Source organism: Lonchura striata, chromosome 20 (genome assembly GCF_046129695.1).
Source record: "Lonchura striata isolate bLonStr1 chromosome 20, bLonStr1.mat, whole genome shotgun sequence".
In the NCBI taxonomy this organism is placed as follows: Eukaryota; Metazoa; Chordata; class Aves; order Passeriformes; family Estrildidae; genus Lonchura; species Lonchura striata.
This window is the reverse complement of record NC_134622.1, coordinates 11,653,956-11,677,700: the sequence shown is the minus strand read 5'-3', so window position 1 is coordinate 11,677,700 and position 23,745 is coordinate 11,653,956. Positions and strand designations below refer to the sequence as shown.

The 23,745-nt window shown below is 41.2% G+C and overlaps 1 protein-coding gene and 1 long non-coding RNA gene across 6 annotated transcripts; one reads left to right on the top strand and one right to left on the bottom strand.

Moving 5' to 3' along the window:
* Nucleotides 1-148: 148 nt before the first annotated feature.
* On the bottom strand, nt 149-22,938 carry LOC110471971 (Na(+)/citrate cotransporter). 5 transcript variants are annotated; one of them, XM_077787613.1, is made up of 16 exons: nt 22,611-22,938; nt 21,095-21,222; nt 20,569-20,673; nt 19,161-19,268; nt 16,726-16,854; nt 15,833-15,969; nt 15,192-15,406; nt 13,719-13,890; nt 12,472-12,594; nt 11,731-11,943; nt 10,838-10,959; nt 10,419-10,537; nt 9,118-9,279; nt 8,002-8,139; nt 7,204-7,358; nt 149-1,971 (listed from the first exon to the last, which is right to left on the bottom strand). In XM_077787613.1, exons 2-15 carry the CDS (start codon nt 21,098-21,100, stop codon nt 7,230-7,232), a joined length of 1,878 nt encoding a protein of 625 aa, XP_077643739.1. In that variant the 5' UTR covers nt 21,101-21,222; nt 22,611-22,938; the 3' UTR covers nt 149-1,971; nt 7,204-7,229. The 5 variants fall into 5 exon arrangements, with proteins under 5 accessions (XP_077643739.1, XP_077643740.1, XP_077643743.1 ...); XM_077787614.1 differs by having other exon boundaries at nt 149-7,358; nt 22,714-22,937; XM_077787617.1 differs by lacking the exon at nt 21,095-21,222 and having other exon boundaries at nt 149-7,358; nt 22,611-22,937.
* LOC116184316 (uncharacterized) lies at nt 19,164-20,360 on the top strand. Its single transcript, XR_013340984.1, has 2 exons — nt 19,164-19,250; nt 20,113-20,360. It is a non-coding gene; the product is annotated as an uncharacterized LOC116184316 (long non-coding RNA).
* Nucleotides 22,939-23,745: the final 807 nt, after the last annotated feature.

The following is a 23,745-nucleotide window of genomic DNA, read 5'->3' as shown; positions in this document are numbered from 1 at the left end:
GCTGCGAAGGATAAAAAGAGGATGAAGTTTTGTTTGTATTTGCAGAACATTCATTTTAGCTTTGTACTACACAAAGCCACTGTTCATCCCTTCCAGAGCAAAAGGAAGTGGAGAGAATCAACTTTTAGAATCAACTAAAACACTAAACTGTATTTAAAGTTTAATGGTAAATACTGGATATTGGACAAAGTTGGGAACTTTGCAGGGCTTTTTTGTTTGTTTGTTTTTCGTAGTGACTTTACAGTCAGCCAAAGAGATTTCTGTCAACCTCTACGCTTAATTCTTCATTAATTAAAACACAGTTGTCTCAGAATAAAACCATTAACAAGCAAATGCTCCTTGAGTGAGCAGCAGCAGTGGAAGCAATCTCTACAGGCTTACCTGAAATCCTTCTAATTTTTCCTTTTTTTGTTGTTTTAATTATTTTCAATTTTAATTTGTTGAAGTATTTTTGGCATCCAACATAGCAATTTTCTATAATACTATATTTTCCTATGCAGTATGAATTTTCCCCTGGGAATTGCATTACAAAAACCATATAAAAAGGATTCATGCATAGTTTTTTTCTTAATAAAAAAGAGTTGCTTTCTTAGGCAACATTTTAGTGGTTGTGGAATACTACTATTACTATATTAAAACATAACAAGTCACTCCCCAGTAAACACAGACTTTGATCTAAAAGAAGAGATCAAAGAGATCCCACGTGTCTGCATTGCTATTCTAGAACAGGATTTCTTTCCCAAGAGTGACTTCAGAGGAGAGAATCCTAAAAAAGGATTGGTCACAAAAATAAATTACAATGTAGGTTTGCCCAAGTTAAGTTAAACATCTCAATTCTTGTCCATCAAAATTAGGAATAAAATTGAAAATCAGGATTTTAGTATAGGAGATTTTATAGTTTAAATATTTTATATAGGAGAACATTCTTGAAGAAAAGTTTGGGGTTTTTTTTGTTTGTTTAGTTTTGTTTTGTTTTTAAATGTCAGGTGAGCCAAACTTGCAGGACATGTGTCAATATAACTGTGAGCCAGAAATTTGTCTTATTGTCATAGAACAAGGATGACATTGCTGCCTCAGTTTCTCCTTTCATAGACTAGACTGCTGTCACTGCTGTTGCCTGCCCAGAAATGTGATGGTTTAGGACAGTAAGTTTATCTTAACTCATTAGAGCTGGCATAGAGACACAGCTCTTAAATTGAGCCACTTCTGGGACCTGAAGCCACCACGGTTTTATGAGACACAAGAGAAAATAAAGTCTCATTTGGCATGCTGTTGAATCTTGAAGGTAAACGCTGAGGAAGAGAAATGCTGCAAAAGATTCCTCTGTGACACCACTGTGCAGTGCATCTGCACCAGAGAGAAAAAAGCTCCATCAATTTCATCACTGAGAACTGATCAAGTGAGATGAAATAGGGAAATGTTTTACACCGGTGCATGAAACCCAAGACATCCCCTCTTGTTCACTCCCATTTACCCATTGCTTTGGAATAGAATGCAAACTGATACTAACATGGACATCTGACAGGATTTTACCCACAGAATGCAAGACAGCTTCTGTAGATGGAGAGCATCCTGCTTCAAATATGGTTAAATAACAGAGAGCAGAGTATGCATTATGTTATATATATAACAAGCCAGCACAAAGTCTGCAATTTTTTTACTCCAATGCTATAATTGTAATTCAATAGAAAGAAAATCATAGTTTTCAGTGACTAAAACAATTGTCAGAACATATTTAATTAAAGGCTTAACTCTTCACTAAGTTCACTTTTTTGAGGTCAAGAAACTGGCAGGTAATGTGCATTTCAGAAGGCCAATAACAGTCGTGTGCAACCACTTCATCCACAGATGCTAAATACCGTTCAGGCAAGCTGCAAACTGGATGAAATAGTGTAAAAAGACTGGTGTATTGAAGGCACTGGCACATATACTTCTGTGACTGTGGTACTCCTCCAGCTTCAGACAAACACTAGAATTTAAAGATAAATTAAAGATTAAATGTCATGTGTCAGAAAGCATTTTATGTTTTTCCATAATGAGTTGGTTAAAAATATGTGAGGGCTTCTATTAAGACACCTGGACAGCAGGAGAATTTGAAATCAGCCATTTGCCGGGAGTAATATACATTCCTATGTTTCTGATTTCTGACCATATAGCCAAGGCAAAATATTGAAGTAAAATAGAAATTTCCTCCAGAATAATAATTTCTTAGTTGAAAGGTTGTGTTAACTTTGTTTCTGGTGGAAATTTGATCTTCAGCTGGCTTTCTAAAATATTTGCTAAGACCCAACCCAAGTTATTGTTCTCAAAGAAAAGCTCACAAAGGAAACAACAATAAATTAGATTTAGTATATGGAACATTAAGTTTTTTCAGGAAAATGGTTTGTCTGTAAAAAAAGTTTTATGAACACTGTAATGAGGCTCACACTCACTGAAACAGCTTATGAAAACTCATTGAAGTGCCATGTGCCAAATAAGTCTGGGAAATAATTTTGTGTGGGTAAATAAAGCACTGAAGTAAACTGGGAAAGGATAACATCTTTTCTCTGACAGAAGAAACAGCCTCTTTCTTATGGCCAGCATCCACAGTAAATGTAAATCTACATTTACACCATAATGGGCAGCTATTGACTAAATGCTCTAGAAAAAATGGGGGGAAAATAGCTTCAGTATAGTCATCTCTATTTTTAAATAACTACCAAACATTGTATTTAGCAGTCCCAAATCACCTCAGGGCACCATGGTATGCCTACCTTTACTCTGTGCTCCCAGTGGTAAGGGCTGTACTTCCCTCAGAATTTCTGTGCCAAGCAGAGGCAGTCTGCAGTGCATGGCAAGCCCTCTCTGTGTCACAGACCCTTCACTCAGGGACAGGTACAGATACACAAAGGGGAAGGTCTGATCTGCCACTGAGGAGCTGCCACTGATACGGTTCTTCTGGGCACAGGAGAATCAGCACCCTGCCACTAAACCATGCAGGCAAATGCTGAGCCTGTCTGGCAGGAGACTGGTGGCCTTGTGGTGCAAGAAGTGTTGAAAACCTCTCAATAGCACAAAGAGATTGATCAGACTTGTCTAAAATCACACTTTTATTCACCCACACTGGAAAACATTGTGAAAACTCTGTCACTTGATCCAAGGGCTCAGGATTCATTACCACCCACTTCTTCACATATTTAGCACAGACAGGGGAAAAAAAAAAAAGATGTGAAGTATGTAAAAATGTATACAATATGTCACTAGTAGAAAGGAAGAGGAACCACTCCTGCATTTTGGCTAGGATTGATGCAGTGATCTAATTCTTTTTCTGGGCTGATTTTCACCAACTGTCCAATTCCAACTTTGTCAGCAAATGTTGGGTTTGGCTACAACCAGGTTATTGCTATTTCAAGTGGCAACACACCTGAGCTGGAAAACAGAGGCTGAATAAGCCAAACACTGAGTTCAAATGAGATCAGAACTCAACTGGAATGCACTACTTGCTGCTCTGAACTCAGTGGATGACACCAACAAATCTGACCACTCTTCATCTTGGGGACAAGTTCTAATCATGTAGAGAATGCTGAAAGGTTTTTCTTCTCTATTTCACAGATCTAGATGTTCAACGTGTGGGCAGGAAATACCTTTGTTATCTCTTTGTATGTTTTCTTGTAGTTTGGTAATTCATTAACTCATTCACAGTTGTGAGACCATTCCCAAGCACTAGTACACTGTGGGAACAAGTTTGCACACTAGTACATGATCAGTCAGGAACCCTGTGCAACCCTGTGCAGCCCAGATCACAATGCTGCAGGTTTGGGACACTCAGTATTTGCAGAAACAGCATTAGCAACTTGATATTTTGGTAAATTGGTATTTTGAGAGAAGAAAGGAAAAGCCAAGGTTCCATAGAAAGAGGGCAGAAAATAAGAAAGCATTAATTTAGCTCCTTAGAGGCCTTAGAGGTGGCACTGCTAGCTGTGCTGCCAGCTGGCCAGCTGACAGACTCACTGACCACAAGGAATCACACTCTGCCCTCATATGGTAAAATGGGAATAGTTTGCTCACTCAGGGTGGCTGAATAACCTGCCCTGACAAAGCCCACACTGAGGATACTCCCATGTTTTCTGTGGGTGCTGGGGGTGCGTGCTTTAAAGTGAGGGGCAAACAGATTATTTTATGCCACTACCTTAGGACCATCACAACTTCTGCATCTAAAACAATATTCCTTTGATGAGCAATAAAATAAATGCCATGTCCGGTAAGTTTCTATGATACTTGTCTGCAGCTGAAGGGGCTGTAAACCAGATCTAGTCACAAAGCAATTGTCCTAACATTGTCCACTCCAAGCAACATGTATTTACTCAGGGCACTGGAACAGGACACCATGCATGCTTGTTGCTTAAGAAAAGCCCATTTCTGCCTGTTATATTGGAAAGTTTGTACAGCATTAATTCTTAAAAACTGATTGTGTTTCTTAGATTCTTATAATACTTTACTCTGAAATGAATGAGACAGTTTGTAGGGTATGCCACCTGATTTGGTCCCACCTGAATATCTTCAGAGATGCAAACTTGAGTTATCACTTAGCTGTTGAAAGAAGAGAAACCACTGATATTCAGATCTGAAGACACTTAAAAGTGGTGTCCAAATCTCTGATTTGTATTATTCACTACAGCATGTACCTTCCTGGTTCTTACTGGGGCAACAGTGTGCTACAGTGGAAGCTAATGCAGAAACAAGTGGTCCACTATGTTACACAGGAGGGGAGACAGTTCTAGATAGTTTTTATTTGCCAGGCTCTAATTATGCAACCCACCCATTTAAATTAAATATTAATCAATCTGGATATCATAGAAGTCTCTCAAAAAGAAACTGCTATCAACAGTACAGAGAGGTGACACATCCAATACTTCACAGTTACAATAAACACTATTACCCCACATGCACACTTCCCAGGCCCAGCACTCCTGACCATGAATCACCCTGTGTGACTATTGATGAAAATAGTATTTGCTTCCTTTTTGTCCAGCAACAGAGTGAAGCTCTTCACTAGCTGAGGTGAGGGCAATCTCTCCCCTCCAATAAACTTTCAGAACATTCTTTTCTGCAAACAGGACAGTGAACTGTCTGTCCTACAGCTTGTAGCTGGAACTGGTTTTGGAGGAGTTTTGGTCTACATGAACTGAGATAGCCAAGCTCAGTATCATCTACCCATGCGAGCTCCCCTGTATCTTGGCAGGCAGAGCAGAGCAAGCACCATGTACTGGCAAAAATAACATGTTCTCACACTGTGAAGTCCATCAGAAAGCAGAGAAAATCTCTTTCTCAAATGCCTTTTGATACCTAGAGATACAAATCAGCATTAAGTGGTGACTGCGAAGGACAGAACGTGCTCAACTGTTCCTGGTTTCACTTTGTTCAAAAAAATACTGTGATAAGTTTCAGGTGGTGACAAATATCTGTAAGCAATATCTCATCTGCCAATTCCTGGCACTAGAACTGGTCTCCTCCTTAGATAGACTCTGCAAGTGGAAGTGTGTATATCCATATGCTCCACCATTCCTGGAAGAAGTGTGAGGCTGCACCAGAGGCAGCCAGCTGGGAAGACAGGGAGCCACTGGTGGCCCTTGGGAAAAACATTCAGTGGACAGTTTATGGTGCTTAGCACCGTGAAAGAGCATAAAAGATAAAGGCACAAAAATCAATTCTTAAAGCAGTTTTCTGCTCAAAAAAGCACCTGGTCATTTTGTGGATAAATATTTTCCTCACTTCTAGATAAAAATGTATTTCCATAAAGAAAATTCACATTAATAACAGAACTACTAAATATCCTAAACACAATGCTATGCTATATGCCACATCTTCTACACAGAATTCTATGATTCTATAACTTAACACCTTGCACCCATTATCATGAGGTGGGAAATCACTATGGCTGCAGAATTTGACCCTTATGTCCTCACAACACCTTGGTGAGGTAGATAGGTTCCATAACATCATCTTTAGGAGGGGAAATAAGCACAAAAAGGTGAACTGACTTGCATGGGGATACATGGCAGGTCTGGAAGCAAATCCCAGGTCATACCCACAGATTTCCCTACTGTAAAACACTGCTTTACCTCCCACCCACCTCTATCCCCAGCACTAAAGGAAAAGTATTCATGTACCACTGACAAAATACACCCAGCCCAACACCAAGTATTCTGTAGACTACTTCTGCAACAGAAATAGCATCATTAGGTTACAAACTACTTTTCTCACAAGACATGAATTCCAAAGTACACAAGACAACTCCCACTGCTGTCAGCCAGCAAAAGCACTAAAATCTGGGCCCCTACATTTTCCCCAGATCATCAGTTAGAGCCTTCCTCATGTCTTAACTTCACTCAAAAATTCCAGAGTTAATTAATAAGGCACATCAGGGGCTAATTCAGGAACTTCTGCAATAGATGTGAAGTCCCATGGGTCACTGGTCATCTCCAGGCTGGCACTCGGAAAACACCAGCTGGCATGTGAAATCACACCTTGACTGAGGCAAAGGCTCCCTGCCCTCTAATTGCCACAGTGCCAGCCTTAGTGCATCATTGTCTGAGATGCTAGCTGAATCATGACCATCATGAAGTTAGGTTATCTCAACCCTCAATAAGGGTGTCTGAATGCAGTGAGACTCGGGAGTGAAAACAAGGCAAGAGAAAGTCTGTTGGATGTTGACTTGGAAGGATGCCACCACACGGCTGAGGCCCAATGAAAGTATAACATAGCATAACATCATGTACTCTTCCTTCACTAGACAAGTGACAACAGGGATTTCTCTGTATAGCTGCTGACTTGTAGATATAAGGAATAGGTAAGGAATGTTCCACAGCTGCCTGAGTGCAATATTCAATGCTAATGATCTACAAGTACATACCAGTGATATAATAGTTCAAACCATTTGATAAAACAACCTCCCCTCTCTTTATTGAAAGTTTGATAAATCCTAATTCTTGACCTTGATTGGAGGCACAACAGATCACTCAAATGTACTTAAGATTCTGACACAGAGGTTGTATAATTGCAAATGTTTTTGGCTCCAGCACAACTGGAGTAAGATTGGGTTGGTTCAAATCTGAACTGATGTGTGATTGCTGGAAGGCAGCAAACACCCAACAGTGGATCTGAAGTGGTGATGAGACTTTATACAGGACTTTAGGAAACAGGGAGTACTAAGGGTACTTTCCTTGTTCAACACACAAATTCTTCACAGGTCACTGGTTTCTTGTGCTGTTTGCCCAAGCTGGGAATGTGTCCAGCTCAAACATAGGTCTTCCCCATGTGTTGATGGCCAGTGTGACACAGCAGACTGCAATCATATTCATCACTATTCCAGCTTTAACCTGTGAGGAAAAAAATCCAAACCAACAACAATAACCAAACACCAGCACATCAAGTCCAAACCAGCAACACCCAAACACCAGCACAGCAAACTGCAGCAAGACCTACTTGTACATACACAAGAAAGATGGTCAAACAAATCACAGAAATAGCCATTGTATCCACTGCCTTCTGTTCTTGTTTAGGTGGAGATACTAGGGAACACACTGTGCCAAGTCTTTGAATGGTTTGCTATGTATACAACCAGGCAAGGAGCTTTAAGGCCTGTGTAACAAGTCATTCTTATTAGATAGAGAAGAGCTTATGCCCTCTTCAAGTACCCAGTTAGAAAACCAGTAATGTTTGTGTATTCCACCCAGAACCTGCCCTGTGTGGTCTGGCAGAAAATCAGAGGACCAGAGCCAAGGGCTACTGATTGCTACCTTCTGCTTTCAGCTCCAGTGGAGACAAGGCTTTAGACACTTGCCAAAGCCCCAGAACACTGCAGGGCATGCCTGGACTTTAACCCTTCAGATTTCAGAGATTTATGACTTACCAGTTTTTCATTTCACTTGGTCCAATCTGTATGTCTGCCAAAGCCTCCCACCGTATTTCAGGAAGAAAGCAATGGAGAATTTCAGATAAGAGAGAAGGTAATTATCTTACCATATCCAAAACATGGATGTGGCCATAAGAAAACACTATTGCATTTGGTGGTGTTGCAACAGGTAGCATGAAGGCAAATGAAGCACTGAGAGTAGCAGGCAGCATAATATACAAAGGGTGGATCTTGATAGATTCAGCCTGCAATGAAATGGAGAGAATATCACTATGGGGGTGTTTGAAAAGAAAAGCATAAAGGATCAATCTACCCCAGACCAATGAGATACATAGGCTTATTTTGTTTCCTTGTATTACATCACCAAAATAATTCACAAACTTTTTATTCTGAAATCCACATGTGCTCATAGATAACTTGCTGTTGCTTCCTCCCAATGATATTTAAAAACAAGCTTGATGCTTTCATGTTGTTTGTTTTGCTCTATGGTATAATTTAGATTTCTGGTCAAATATATCCAACAATCTTTTCTTTGACCTCAGACCACCCTTTTTCCAAGAATGGGAATTAAAATTACTAGGCACGTGGAGTGACATTCTTAGACTATACATAAACTCTGTGGCACTCAAAACTTAAGTGCCAATTTAAGTCATTAATAGCTCAGTACCTTGATTGGAGTAATTTTGCTTTGATGAAATAGTCTAAAATAAAGTGTTTGTCCTTTTCTAATTAAAGAGCAAAGTAACCTATTTTTCTTTTTATGCCACAGTTTTGATTCTGCTCAGGAAATGCAGCAAAACTTATCAGATTTTCCTAAGTTTTAAAATTGTTCTGGGTTCCTATAAGAAATTACACATTTCTAGTAATTAGATCTACCACTTTGAGTATTTTAGCACAAAATGTCAAGATGAATAATTCAAAGGCATCATCAGAAAGTGCTGGATTTTGTTTTGGTTTGGGTTTTGTGTGTGTGTGTGTGTGTGTGTTTTTCCAGTTCTAAGCCAATAGTTCAAAATGACCAGAAGTTTGCTGATATGTATTGAAAAAGTGACTGTCACTTCACTTTCTTCAGGGCCAAGGCACACACCTTACAGAAAGAGTGACCTGGCTTCTTTTTAAATACACTGGAGCAACATCCAAGACAATAATTATAGTATTACTTTGCCACGCAGTTTAACTCTGATCCTCCAGCTGACAGGGTAGCAGGACAGGAGCAATCTTACCAAGGATGAAAAGATAGGCAGGAAGAGGGTAGCTGTGGCCACGTTACTGGTGCATTCAGTGATGACAGCTGTAATAAGGGCGATCACTGTTGCAATGGCCCATGGTGGGATAGATCCCAGTGGAGTCATCTGACGACCCATCCAAGCTGAGAGCCCAGAGTTCTGCAAGAAAATAAGTGGGTTTAAGTGAGGTTTAGAACCCCTGACTCACAAACAGGGAAGCCATGTTATGGGCAACATTCCTGTCAAATAATACTAAAGGAGTCCTGAATTATGCAAACACCATCCAGGAAAGTACAATTATCTGTCACAAAAATTAAAAAAAATTCCTTGCCAACTAGACATAACACTGAATCCCACTTTTCTGATTTTTTCTGAAAACCAAATACTTGCTCACACACAGTTTACAAAATTATGGTTTTCTTGCTGAACAAGAAAGTTTCTCTGAGGCCATTGCAAATGCTTAATGTATGGCCCAGAAGCTTCTTGGCACATTTTTCTAAGGTTTATGAAGTTTATGATTCTGTATGAACACAGGCAGTAGTTGATACAAACAGGTTACAAAATCTCTGACTTGATTGTTTTTAATGCTCTGAAGCTTTAATAATCTATGTGTGATGTATGTAGATGAATGTCAGGCCCAGAGCTTTAACTTGCCCCATGGTTTAAACCTAATAATCCACAAAACTTAGATGTGAATATGACTTCTGCCAAAGTATGGCACTACTGATATCTAATGCTTACTTTGATTTAGATGCATCTCAGCAGTGATGAAAGAAACAATATGGTTCACCTCAAGATTCCTTCCTGTTCTGGGAATTTAGCTGCCTTTTCTGTGAATTTATGAGCACAGCATCAACCCAGGATTTTCTTTCTAACCACTTCAGCAGTGGTTTTGCTTTAAGTCTGAAGATATATAAGCTTCAAAAAAACCTCAAATGGTTTTGAAAATCTCACAAGTGCTATCTATACTTCTAATTTTTTAGCCAGGGCTGGGATTGAGATGATTACAGAAATAAGAAAGGATGCTTTTCTGGACTGTCCAGACAGCGAAGATGTCAACTTACTTGGGAGTCTCCAAAAGGTAAGATAAATTAAAGAAACTTGGTCAGAGAACAAAAATTCCTGGAGAAGACTCACAAACATTCACCTCTCCTTGGTTTTTGCTAATTTAGATGTCCCTTCAGATCTGAACTTTGCTACTGGGTTTGGCTTTGGGTGCATGCCCAGTAATACAGGACTAGGTAACAAACCAGGAAAGTTCGCCTTTGAGTCAGAGAAAAACAGATGTTAGGACATACTGCGCTTGCATCTGCCAAAGCAAAACCTCCTCCCAGCAGCAGCACAATGCTCCAGGGCATCTTCCTTTGAACCACATTCCAGTCTAGCAGCGGGGCTGATAAAAATGGCTTTTTTTTATCTGAAGTGAGAAATGAAAAGTAGAACATGTTTTAGGAGAGCAAAGAGTAGAACATGTTTTAGGAGAGCAAAGACATTTTGTCTTCTGTTCTGCAAGATACCAGTGGGCAGATGCACAGTACTGTGAAATCTGCACAGGGTGAGGGTAACACGCACGAACATGGACTGTGCCCCAGGCCTGTCCAACAAGAGAGGTAGGTGAGATGCTCTAAAGAACTGCATGCAAATCCTGTGCATGTTTCTGCCTTGTTAGCTGAGTGGGTTAGATGTTTCACAGTGCTACAGTCCCTCTTTTAAATACCTTCTTCAGTCTGTTCAGGGTCAGACATGCTTGGATTCCAGGCTTTGCACTTGGGCTTATGAGCAGGAAGGATAAACAGTAACAGGGCAATAAACACAGCAGGAACAGAATCAGAGATATACCTAATGAAGAAAAGAGAATACAGGTTAGAAAATGGTCACCTTTTTCCTAGAAAAGGGCTGCCTTCCAGCATTCTAGTCACTGATCTTTGCCATCCCATTTGGGGCTTGAGTAAAATGGGTCATTAGATCATGTCTGAAGTCTCTCAGACCTGCCATAATTTATAATAATAAAAGAAACAAGCTACACATTAATAAATAGAGTCCTGGATGACAACTCATCCCTCCTGGAGCAAGGTTCCTTCTCTGTGCTGAAGCCAAGATTCAGCAGTTGTATCTCAAAGACAGACATCTAAAGAAATGGCCTGAATCATAGTCCCAACATGTATTTTATGTTCCTAACATGCCATGCACAAATACTATGCAAAGAAGTCATTCAAAGCTAAAAATCAATTTTCCAGTGAGTTAAGGTATTGGTTAAAGGCAATATTAGCAAATATTCAAATGTCACTGCAACTGATTGGAGCTCATACAAACAAAATGCCAAGGTGTATGTCAGTGTGACCGAGACCAACATTACAGAATTTTCTCTTCTTTTAGGAAGTTCAGCTTGCTCCATGTCTCAGTCTCCAGCTTTTTCACTGCAGTACAAACTGTCAAATCATAGATGATTGGTAGTGTCATGTACAAGCCATTGCATTAAGCCCAGCAAACATGTGAAGTCAGGTAAAGTTGGAATTAATGACCCCACATTCAAAATGGAATGTATGAGCAAGGGAATCTGATTAATAACCAAGAGGGTAAAAGATGGGAAAAAAAACCCTAAAAACTTACTTTTCTCCTCCTGGGAAGAGCCTGGCAGCCCAGCCTTTTACAAAGCCTGGGTTTCTGGAAAACCACAAGAGCACCAGCAATATAAACAAGAGGAGGATATTTAATTCAGCATAAGACATAGGGCCTAACTTCTTCATTTCTGCCTTCAGCACACTGTATGCAGCTTTTTCTTTGTCAGTTTTCTCTGTCCCAAGGCCCCAGCTTTTTTTAAAACTTTGAAAAAAATGGAGAAAAAAGATACTGTAAGTACAAACATATTAGAGGGATCTAACATCCTTATCACTCTGAAGTTGCCCCTCTTGGGGACAGGCACAGACCAAAGCAGAGGCCATAAATAAAGAAACTACAACAGTGCCAAAGTATTTTGTGGGGACACACTAGTTCTCAAAGAAGAATGTGGTCTAGCAAAGGATGTCAGTTTGGAGTAACCCAGGATGAAAAAGTCAGGTTTGAATCAATGGCTGCAAAGCAGCTATGCCAGAGCTGAAATTCACAGGCAAGAGACTGAAAAATAAACCAGCAATTCTCTCTAAAGGTTAAGAATGTATAGGGATTTTGCCTTAATATACCTCCTATGAACACAAAAGGTTTCCAGGCCTCAAAATTTCTGTGAAACAGATCTGCTCTCTGCTATAAAATTAGCAACTTGTCAGTGCATTTGTTTTAGCCAGATGTCTCAGTAAGCTGATCTGCACTAACTTACTGAGGGTTTTACGCAATATCATGTAGATAAATACTCACTTGAGTCCCATGAAGGAGCACTGTAACCAAAGCCAAGCTAGCACCAACATCAGGACCATGTTTGGGAATGCAAATCCAAACCAGGAAGCAAAGTTCACAACATCATTATTGTTGGGGTATAACCTGTAAAAAAATTATTTTCTGTATGAATGTCAAAACATTTAGTAATCCAGTCTCCCTATAATATGTGCTAGTGACAGTTATGCATGTAAATCTAGGACAAGCATTACAAGAAATCACAGGTCATATCCACAGCCTGATTTAAATCATGGGGGAAGGCAGCCTGATTTCAGAGCAGAACCTAAATGATTGTCAGTATTCTCTGTGTTTTACTTTGATGCAGGATAGGAGCTTATGTTGATACCTTAGGTCTCAGTCAGACAAGTGTGGCTGAAAGATCTCCCATACATTCTAGACACCTTTCACTTCTAACATGCCTGTTCATTTATCCCAAGACAGGATACTTTTTGCTTCCTCCCAACTCATTCTAGTAAGACAGAAAGAAATGTCTTTCCTGAAATTAATACCTGTACTTCTGCTGCCTTCAACAGATGAAAAGGTTGCTAGTTGGCTTGAATGAATGAAGACAGGGTTTTAAGAAAGGCAATTTTTGTTATTCTCTGTGCTTGCCAATAATGATAGGAGGAAAAATATCAATAGCAAACTTCCAGCTGGGTGTTAAAACCAACAGATAATGTAGCAGCTAAGGCTGAAGTACTTGCAACACAAGGAAGCAATGTTGGAAAAATTTCCATTGAAGATTGGATTCCATGTAGATCAGTTCCCAAACTCAGTTTAGCAATGACAGAACAACACAACTGCAGTTTCCACAGCCGCAGCATGGAGGAACAGTGTTACAGGAGGGGCCAAGTTCCTTCTAGCTCTCTCCAGTGTGCTTATGAGTAATCTACATTCTGGTGCTCTTTACTGCAGTTCCTCTTCTGATGTGCTGCATTTCAGTTGAAAAAGAGGACACAGAAGAACCAGTATCTCATAATCAGCCACTTGCATGTTGATTGCCAACAAGTATTTCCAATTTTCTCAGAAGACCTTAATTCCATCACATAGCTTCCTTTTAAAAGATGCTGAAGCAAAAAAAAAGAGCCCCAACACTTCATGCATTTCTCAGTCTCAGTTCCTCAACTAATTGCTTGAAGTTCACAAGTGAAATTGTCATCTAAGACCAGTCAATTGGTCACACAAACAGTATGACAGGGTAACTAAAAGAAGCAGCAAAAATTACTTACTGATTCATCTGGCCTTTCAGTACCACATTTGGTCCTGTTCCGGTAAGTGTTGCAGTTCCTCCAATGCTGGCAGCATAGCATACACAAAGTGTCATTCCCTTGCATATGCGCTTCCTCATTTTCTTTTCCTCAGAAGATTTGGGGTCATCAGTGACTTGTTCATTGCTAACAACTAGACAGAAAGAAAATTATTTGCCTCAGGTAAAGTTGGAAAGGCAGAGAGTTCAGGATAGAGTCTGTAGGCTTAGTGCTTCCAGTTTGCATGTGCCATTTATTTTAATTTAAAAACCCACAGATATCTCCCTAAATACTTCAGACTAATGTTCATGAGGAGCAGAAGAAAGAGACTGAAGGACTGGGTTTACATGATCCAAGGATGCTGTTGCCCACATCAGTGCCACAACTCCTCTTCAGTAATGTCTTGTTTCACAGAGAGGCTTACCACCAGCCAAATATTTTAGTATCTGGAACCATTCCAATTCCACAGTGAGAACCCAACTAGCTTTAACAGATTTAACAGGCAGGAAAAAAAAAAACCCACTGAAACCCAAATCCTTGCTTGGCATGATGTCAATTTACAATAACCACGAAACTTTACTGCTGTGTCCATTGTTCTCTGAGGTTAACACTCTAATCTTGAAGTCTGACTGGAGTAATGGAGCAGTACAAAGAATTTATGGCAATTACAACCAACTCAACAATATCAAAGGGTATTTTTTGCACACTTATTCTCTTCACTGTACTTGGAATCTGATCTTTAATCATATTTAATAATACATTCTTGTGTAACAGCACAGCAGTGCAGTGAAATGAGAAGGTCTGACTTTGTGCACATATGTAAAATTAAGTGAAACCTATTGTAGAACCACATGAGTGGCAGAAGACCTTTAGGAGTCAAACATCAGGGTAAGATCATACACAAGAACAGTTTTTCTACTGTGAGTCGAATTACACCAGTTCCTCTTTTCCATGTGGCTTTTAAGGTAGTCCTCTTTCTTCTCCCCACCTCCACATACAATCTGGTCAATAAAGAGATATTTATTACCCTAGAACAAAAATAGATTGTGCTTACATAATTTTTTCAAATAGTCCTACATGGCCTAGAAGCTGAATCCCCACTGATAATCACAAGATTTAGAAAGTGGGATTCTGGGAGTTTGGATGGTTATTTCCCACAGGATATGCTCTTCACTTCCCTAAACAGGTGGTTAAGTCTAGGGAAACTGGATTACTCCAGCTCTGAGGAAAGAACAAAACAACTCATCTGAGATCTAGCACTAGCATACAAAATGCCAGCCATCAAAATTGAAAGCTATTTTGTAAAACCTAATTGCCATCTAATTGTCATGTATTTACAGGATTTCAGTCAGGTTACCATCCTCTATCCTTGGAAAGGGTACACAGCACTCCTAGGCTGGGGAGCTGAGTTTAGCAAGTTCAGTAGCATCAGCTTATTGGTGAGCAGGCCCTTACTATGCACTGCAGTGGACTCTGATGTGATCTTTTCCTCCAATTCAATCACTGTATTTGTTTGTCCAGATGCTTGTTCCACCATGGTCACATCATTCTCTGTGCTGTCCAATTGATCCAGGACAGCCTGGACAATGGGAACCATCATGGCAGTGGTGGCCGTGTTGCTTATCCACATTGACAGGAAGGCAGTGACTGCCATAAATCCCAGCATCAGGCTGAAAAGAGAGAAAGACACAGAGGAGAGAGGAAGAAAGTGAACAGATGCTGCTAGGCTTTGTAGTCACTGTAATTTAGAGAATAAAGCCCAGGCAGGGATGTGTGCAGTCACTAGTACAGAGCAGGGCCAGACTCCCTTCTAGGACACATGTAGCTCTGCCACATTCACTGAAGGAATCCCAGGGCATAATTAAGTCTGTCATAATTTTGTCCCCAATGGCGAGCTTCTAAAATTTAGTCAGATGCTAGTTTTGGATAAAGTACAAATTAACTGCTCCTGTTGCTAGACTTCATTTCTGGAAACTCTGTGCAAGTACAGCTAAATTGGCTCTTGAAGGATCCTTTCTCTGTGGACTGTTAAGTATCATCCCTAGGCCTGCGCTAAACTAACAAGTGACAAGAAAAAAAACAGTGTAATATCTTACAGTGCAGGTTTCACCCCAAGAATCAGAAGGACCCTCAGTGCAATCCTTTTGTGAAGATTCCACTGCTCAACAGAAATTGCAACAATCAGCCCTCCAAAGAAGAGCATGTTTGTGTTATTTAGGTACTGCAAGCACACCTGAAAGATAAAGAAGGTAAGTCAGGCCAAAATACTTGCTTCACTAGTACAATTTGCCTACCACCCTCTCAAATTCAGGCCCCAACCAACACTGGAACAAGAGGCAGCTGCTGCCTGAGAGCTCCCTGCAGTTTCCTGAACCCTTGATCTCCTGCGCTGACTTGCCTGTGCAGGAGCTCTTTGTGCATCGTTGTGCAGAATGACACCAGTTTCCCAAAATGCAGCTGGGGGTTCAAAGTATGGAAGGCGCTGGAAATATTGAGCTCCAAAAGGGCTTTCTCAGCACCATCAGCGACCACACCTGCCTTTACCAGCTTGTTGGGCAGTAGTGAACCTGGGCTACAGAATCTGAACACAGCCTTTGCCTTGTGCTTCCAGCACAAACAGCCCAGGCAGAGATCTGGGGAGGACACAGCAGACCTGCCAGCACCATGCCAGTTATCCTCTCACAAGTTTGTCTCATGCATTTTAAGATCTCCCAGAAAACTGTCAGCTCTACTTTGTCTTTGTGGTTGGAAACACACAAACTGCTGGCACTAGTGGGATGCTCTCCAGCAGGATCCATGCCCAAAACAGACCCTCCCCTCTACCACCTCAAGCCCCCCACTGTTAACAGTTTGGGCAAATGTGTATGTAGTTCAGCATCTTCCCATATAAGAACCCTGAACACTAATACAGACTTGTTGGCTAAATATTGATGAGGGATCAGAGCACTGGATTTCTCTGTATCAGACCTGGATTGCACAAGTTCCTTACTTTTTTAGAGGTCTGAACTCCAAGCAGAGGGAAAAATACCACTGGCATGAGGGAGGTGATAGCCAGGGGCATCACTTCAGTGCACCAGTACACAGCCATGATGATGATGATATATGCACATCTGGCCTCCTGCAACATAATAGAAGACACATTTAAGCATTAGAAACTGCTTTTAAAGATAAGAAACACATTGGTGACTCTTAAAAGTGGTTCACACACTCCACTGTCTGTAGCTTAACAAGTTATGCTGAATGAGGACTTAAAATTGTGCTTTTAAATCATGTTCTGAAGTCACTTGTATAAAAAGATATTTTTGACCAAGAAGACCATAGTGCTTGCTTTAATACATCCACATAAAATAAATGCTGTAAGAAAAACAAATCTTCTGCACTAGGTAAGTGCAGTTTGCTATGTGCAAGTACCTCTTGGTGGTTGAGGTCAGCAGATTTTACATCTAGGAGCCAAGAACAGCAATATGGAGTTAATTTTTTAAAATAGATGGCCAAATTTCCCAGTGTGGATGATTAGCTTGCCTGAAATTCACAAGTCTTCAATGTATGTCCAGTAACACAGTTGAGCTCAGAAAATATTTCACTGAATAATTTAAAAGTTCTTCACTTTTTAAAGTAACTCCTAAAGTAAACCTCCTTTTTTTTGTTGTTGTTTTTTTTTTGTGTGTGGTCTTTTGTTTGTTTGTTGGGTGGTTTTTATTGGGGGGTTTTTTGTGTGTGACTAAGCACATTAGAGGTATTAAACTACTTTCCCAAATCATACTGTCCCTACCTGCTAAGGGGATTCCCTAGTTTAGAATTGTTGTAACCTGAATTTCTGGGCTGTTGACCAGGCATTTCTGTATTCCAGCCTTCTGTGGTTTGTACTCTAAAAATTGTCAGGAAAAGCAGGCATTCATTAGCTAACAGTGAACTGTTTGAAAGCTGAAGTCGCTGTTCTGTAGTTCACTATTTGCCCCTATTTTGGGCATGTGTTTATAGGATTTTACTCTAATACAACAAATGTGACTTTATTGCTAAAATAAATGGTGTGAGAGTAGCACCTAAAAACTGACATCAGGTGATATTAGTAAGTAGGGCTGTGTTTTCATTAATTTTGTTGAGAAGTTTAAGAAGCAGAAAACACCTTTTGTAAGTAATGTGAATTTTTTCCCCTCAAGTTTCCAGATTAATTACAGCACAAGTTTTGAAAAGAAGAATTCTTCAGACTAGAAGATATCAGGCAGATCCTGTTGAAGTCTCTTCCTTTTATAAATATAAGGTCAGCTCATGATACAATTCATGCTGTACTGCAGTAATACAGTAATGCAGGCATAGAACTGACTATGGTTAATCTGTTGCTAGTACAGAAGACAGATAAACAACTGTCAGTGAATAAAATTCAAAACACTGGTTTTAGAGAGTAGAGAGTAAATAATTTATGCAAAGTTCAAAAATACAACCATGCTTATAATTTAACTCTAACAACTGTGGCCAATTCAAACAACCAAAGACTTGGAATTAAATATATATTTGTATTTATACCTATATATATCTGTGATTTATGGAAATGGTCACAGAATGTCTCTTTGGTGTTTCTGTACAGTTGACACAAAACACAGTAACCTGCCTCCTGGTTGAGCGATGAAAAAAGTCACTGACAGAAATATTGCTTTCCCATAGTGAAATATTGTAACTTCTTAGATTAGATTAATGGCACAATATGCCTACAAATAATGGCAAACTGAAGACCTACTTAAATTTTTTTGGAAATTATCTTTCCTACTTTTACTCAAAGTAGAGCTTAACAATCAGGAATTCCTCATTATATAAAGCACCACCATTCAATGGAATGGTATAACTTAGACAGGTAAACAAGATGGGTTGACAATTTGGTTTATAAACAGATAAAATTTTCCTGTACTTTAAAACTGACCGAGCGATACAAGTTGCTCAGAAGAAAGGCTGGTTTTGGCATTAGAATAGCCACCAAAGCTCCAGTAGGCTAAAATACTGCAAACTGAGGTTTCACATTTGGTCAAGAAGGCTACAAGGTGTTAAAGCCCAAAGTTCCCTGGGTTATTCCAATTTTATGGTGGTGTAACTACACTGAACACAAAGGAGTTCAGCATTTGCCATCCCTGGAGTAAGACAGATGAATTGGAGGACATGGCATTTGAAATCCTGACCAATTCATACAACACAACGCTGACTGCATCGGGATGGAGAATGCCACCAAGCAACATGCAGGGACTACCAGACCCTCAGCAGAAAGCTGGTGGACGGACTCCTGCCCCTCAGCCCACTCCAATCGCCAGGACATAATGCAGGACAATTCCAAACGGGTTTGTCTTGGCCCAGAATGAATTGCATCAAATTGGCACGGTGGGTTGGATGTGCGGCTCGGGAGCCGGGCTGCTCCCGCAGGGACCCGCAGGCACTTACCCGCGTGGGCACAGCGAGCGGCAGCGGCAGCAGCAGCAGCGGCGTGAGGAAGAGGATGGCGAGGGAGCGGCACCTCAGCAGGGGCTGCAGGCACGTCGGGGCCATGTTCTGTGGGGTGACACGGGCAGGGCGCGAGCGGGAGCAGCGCCCGCCGCCGCCGCTTTAAGTACGGGGCGGGCGGGACGGGAGGGACCGGCCGGGGGCCGCCCCGGGCAGCGGCGCGGTTGAGTACGGCAGCGAGCGAGCCTCGCCGAGCCTCCCCGAGCCGCCCGGAGCCTCCCCGAGCCGCCCGGAGCCTCCCCGAGCCGCCCCGAGCCGCCCCGAGCCGCCCCGAGCCGCCCGGAGCCTCCCCGAGCCGCCCCGAGCCTCCCCGAGCCGCCCGGAGCCTCCCCGAGCCGCCCCGAGCCGCCCCGAGCCGCCCCGAGCCGCCCGGAGCGCCCTGGCCCCGCTCCGACCCGCTCCGACCCGCCGGACACGGCGCGGGGCCGGTGCCGTGCCCCTCCTTAAGGCCACCTCCGTGCCGAGGACAGCGGCTCAGTGGCTGTCTATCGGCTACCACTCCACTCGGGAGAGTGTTGTAGGAACATTCTCCCTGCTGACAGAGCCCACGGGACGGTGCGGCAAGCACAGACTGATGGCGTGCAGGCACCGGGGCGCCGCCTCGGCCCCTTTCGGGAGCTGGCCCTTCGGGAGGTGCTGGTCACGCCAAGGGAGGATCGTCCCTCGCTCATTCACGCCGTGGTGGGGATGGACTGAGCTCCTCCAGGGAAATGGAAAGTTAAAACCACAGTGGGGATCTCCCCAAAACAAAGGTCTGTGTAGGCATGCATGGCTGTGTTTCGCTATTATTTTGAGAGGCATTGTGCCTCTGGATCTGGGTTAAAAATAACCCAGGAAGGTTAACTTGAAAGGTTATTTTTGATGTTGTTGACTTCGGTGTCTTTGTCTACAGCGCAGCCTTGGAATCCAAAGGGACGGCCCTACTGATGGTGGCCAGCGTGACTGAGTGGGCAGAAAGGGACAGCTAGACAGAGGACAAGCAAATTGTTCATATTTTAGGTTTTGCTTCTGGGATGACAACAGCCACCTGAAATTGAAATCAGCATAAATAATATCTCAACAATTTGATCCTGCAGTCTCTTAGCACAGTCTTACCAAGCAATTACTCACAGAAATAAAGAATTTCAGATTCCACAGCAAGTAATAAGGGAGCTCTGACTACAGCTTGCACTCTTTGTCCTCTGCTGACCAGAGGAACTTGAGTGACAGAAGTTCAAAACAAGACACTCCAATGTTACTTTTCATTTATAAAAGCAGTGAATGTCCACTAAGAAAAACAGTAGCCAACCGGATCTGGACAGATTCCAAATCTTCAAACCTTTCGGAGCAGTCCCTCTGGGTAACTTACCAACATAGAGGAAACACACTTCACACCAGTGCAAAGTCTAGTAGAAAGTGGGGAATTGGCCAAAACTTGAATTCCTGTGGCCTGTCTCCAATGAAAAAATGGTTCCTAGTCAGAAAAAAAAAAAAAAAAAAAAAAAAAGGAAAAAAGGCTAGAAGCACTTAAATAAGAAAATGCAAATAGATCACTCTAAAGGAGTTGTTCTAAAGCTAACTCTGATAGACCAGTGCAAATATACTTTGTTGTCTTCTTGTTCAGTAAGATGCAGTGAAGAAAAATGAAAATAGGAGAAAGACAAAAAATATCACAATTAGTCCATTTAGATGGACTAATCTTGTGAAAGAAGATTTGCTTGCTGTACCTGGAGATGAGATATGGGTTATTAATGGAGAGTTATTAATGGGTTATTAATGCCCAAGGGACTCCATGGGCAATGAAATTAACTCATTCACACCTCAGTCCTTTTTTTTTATCAATAAAGAAAAGGGAATCAATATTCCCTTATTGTGTGGAATTATTGCAAACTTGCCTTCATATAATTTGATAATGAGCTTCATTTTCACTGTGCCAAGGAGAAGACAGACAAAGTTTTGGCCACTTGCTTTACAGAGCCAGTTTGATAGCTGGGTAGAAGGGAGCTGCAGAGAGCCTAAGCACCTGCAAAACATCCAGGAGGAGTTTTAGGTGATCCAAAGAGCAGTCAAACAAAAACATCCCACAGCCTGAAATTCAGCTCATGGTAATTGAGCACAAACTGCACACCTTCAAGAAAAAGGAATCCTTTCCTCTAGTCAGTATGGCTCTGAACATAGTAGAGAGCAATAGCTTTAAATAGTGCTTTAGAAGCAGTGGGTAAAACACGGTTTTAGTTGCAGACATAATTTAGAAGCAGAAGACTGTAGCATCCTTAGATACCCTAGTGTTGAATAATGTGCCGTTCTTGTTCTTCTTGGTAGTAAGTTTCAAATCAGTTTTCAAAGGAACTCAAATTTTTGAGTTACAAATAGGCTTAGGCATGGGTGGTGATGTGAGGTGGAACCAGGAGCTGAATCAGATCTCTTGTACTTGAAACCACTTTTCCTGGTTGCAAGATGCCATTTCTCCCATTTGCTGTTCTGCTGTCCTAATAAACCCAGGTATTTTGAAGCATGTGAAGAATCAAGGGTTTGAGTAACAGAGCCAAGCCCATCCTGTGGCTGAGTGCCACCAACCTTCCCTGGCCTTTGCAATGTTTCTCAGCTGGTGGCACTGGGGTTCATTTAATTTAACTTGACAAAGAAAGCAGAATGTTTTTCTGCTGTTCATGAGCTGAATAGGTTCAATGAAGTGTTCAGTGAACACCAGAGCCAGCTCAAGGGACTGGGCTAGTTATGGCTGGGCAAGAAACAGTTGTGGTAGGAACAGCCGCACCTGAACTGCTGAAGACTATTAAAGAAAGGCTGACTTTTATTATTTCATAAAGAAAGGGACTGAAAAACAATCCCACTTAGAAAGTAGGATTTCCAGGGTCAGTCCAAGTAGAAAAACTGTAAAATATATACTTTTTTATAGTTTAGTTTTGTTCATGAGAAGCTGCTTTTCTGATATATTGCACTCTCTACAAGGCAATCATCCCAGTTACTCCAGTTATTGGAGGGTAGGAATGGCCCATGAAAAGGTGGATTTACAGGCAGAAGCTGGTTCATTTAATTACAGATAGACATATTTTCTGCCTCTAACTCAAATGCTGCCCAAGCACACAAGTACAGTTTGCTTGTTCTAAACACTCCATTTGACCTAGATAACTGCTACTCTCTTTCAAGACAAAAGCTCTTCACATTTTTTTAAAGTTCTTTCATGTTGCAAGCTCCATGCAACAGCCAGCGATACAAAAGTTTTAACAAAATAAAATTAAACAAGGACCGTTAAGTCGAATCATACTTGGCAATGAGAAACACAAATTAAAACAACTGACCCTGAGATATTGTAGTATGTAGTAGAAAAAGAATGTTTTCTTATTGGGCTTTTGAAAATTACATTTAAAAAACAACCAGCTCAGAACTTACCTCTACATGATTCTTGCATTCAAAAGATGCCTAGAAGAGGTCTTGTATGGTAATGCTATGCACTGGAAGGTTTACACAGAATTTAAATAGAAAGAGTTATTACCAGCATTCAGAGAAAACCACTCCTTCATTGCTCTCCATTTTCCCTCCAGTCTGTGCTTCCCAGTTACTGCCAGTCCACTGTCCTGCTTCAGGAGTAGCTTTCAACTAAGTTCCCAGGGCAGCATCTGATATTTTTCCAGGAAAAGCTCTAAAGACTCTGAATGAACAGTCCTTTCGGCACAATCCCCATGCCCAACAACTTTCTACATAAAAGCCCTCATTATGAATTTTGAGTCAGTGGGGTCTTCTCAGTCAGTGTATGTTGCTGATCAGTCCTTCTTGACCTAGAATTGATGATTCCCATATAGTTTGTGCCCTAAAGCCCATTCAAATGCTCTGCAGGCTAATGACTACAAAAGAAAGAAGATCCAAAAGAAAATCATGTTCAAAATTTGATTCAGAATTGGCAGCTCTGTAACCTCTCCCTTAGCTACCATCTCATTAACATATTTGTTCAAAAGCCTTTTCTCTGCTTCATTACATAATTTGTGTTACAAAATCCAGATAAACATTCATTATTCCCAGATCTAAATAATGGCTTACTGCACTTCCTTTGTCTTCTTCTTTCATTTTTCTCAGAGAAGAAGAATGGGGGACAGAAGGGGCTTGTTTGGATGGGAAATGAACCACACCAATTTCTGAGAAACATCTGTGGCAGCTGTTGTCTATGACATTATGATAGATTGTGCAAAGACTAGTGAATGATTTTTTCTGATACTCTGGCAAAGTGAAAGAATTAATATTAGTGCCCCTACTTGACAGACTAAGAAGGTTAGTTAATATTTTCTGCATCCTCAGAGACAACACTTGCATCATACAGGTATAAGGGATCAGTTGTAACAGCAGGTACACAAATGCTTGACCTTCCTTCAGAAAGTCTTGAAACTTCTTGGCTTTGAAAACATGAAGTTCTGTTCATTTTTCTCTCTAATTTATATATCTTCTGAAGTTTCCTATTTACAAATGTATTGCTGAGGTCCAGGAGACAGGACATGCTGTTCCTGGGGCCTTTGTGCTGTCAGTCCATCCAATC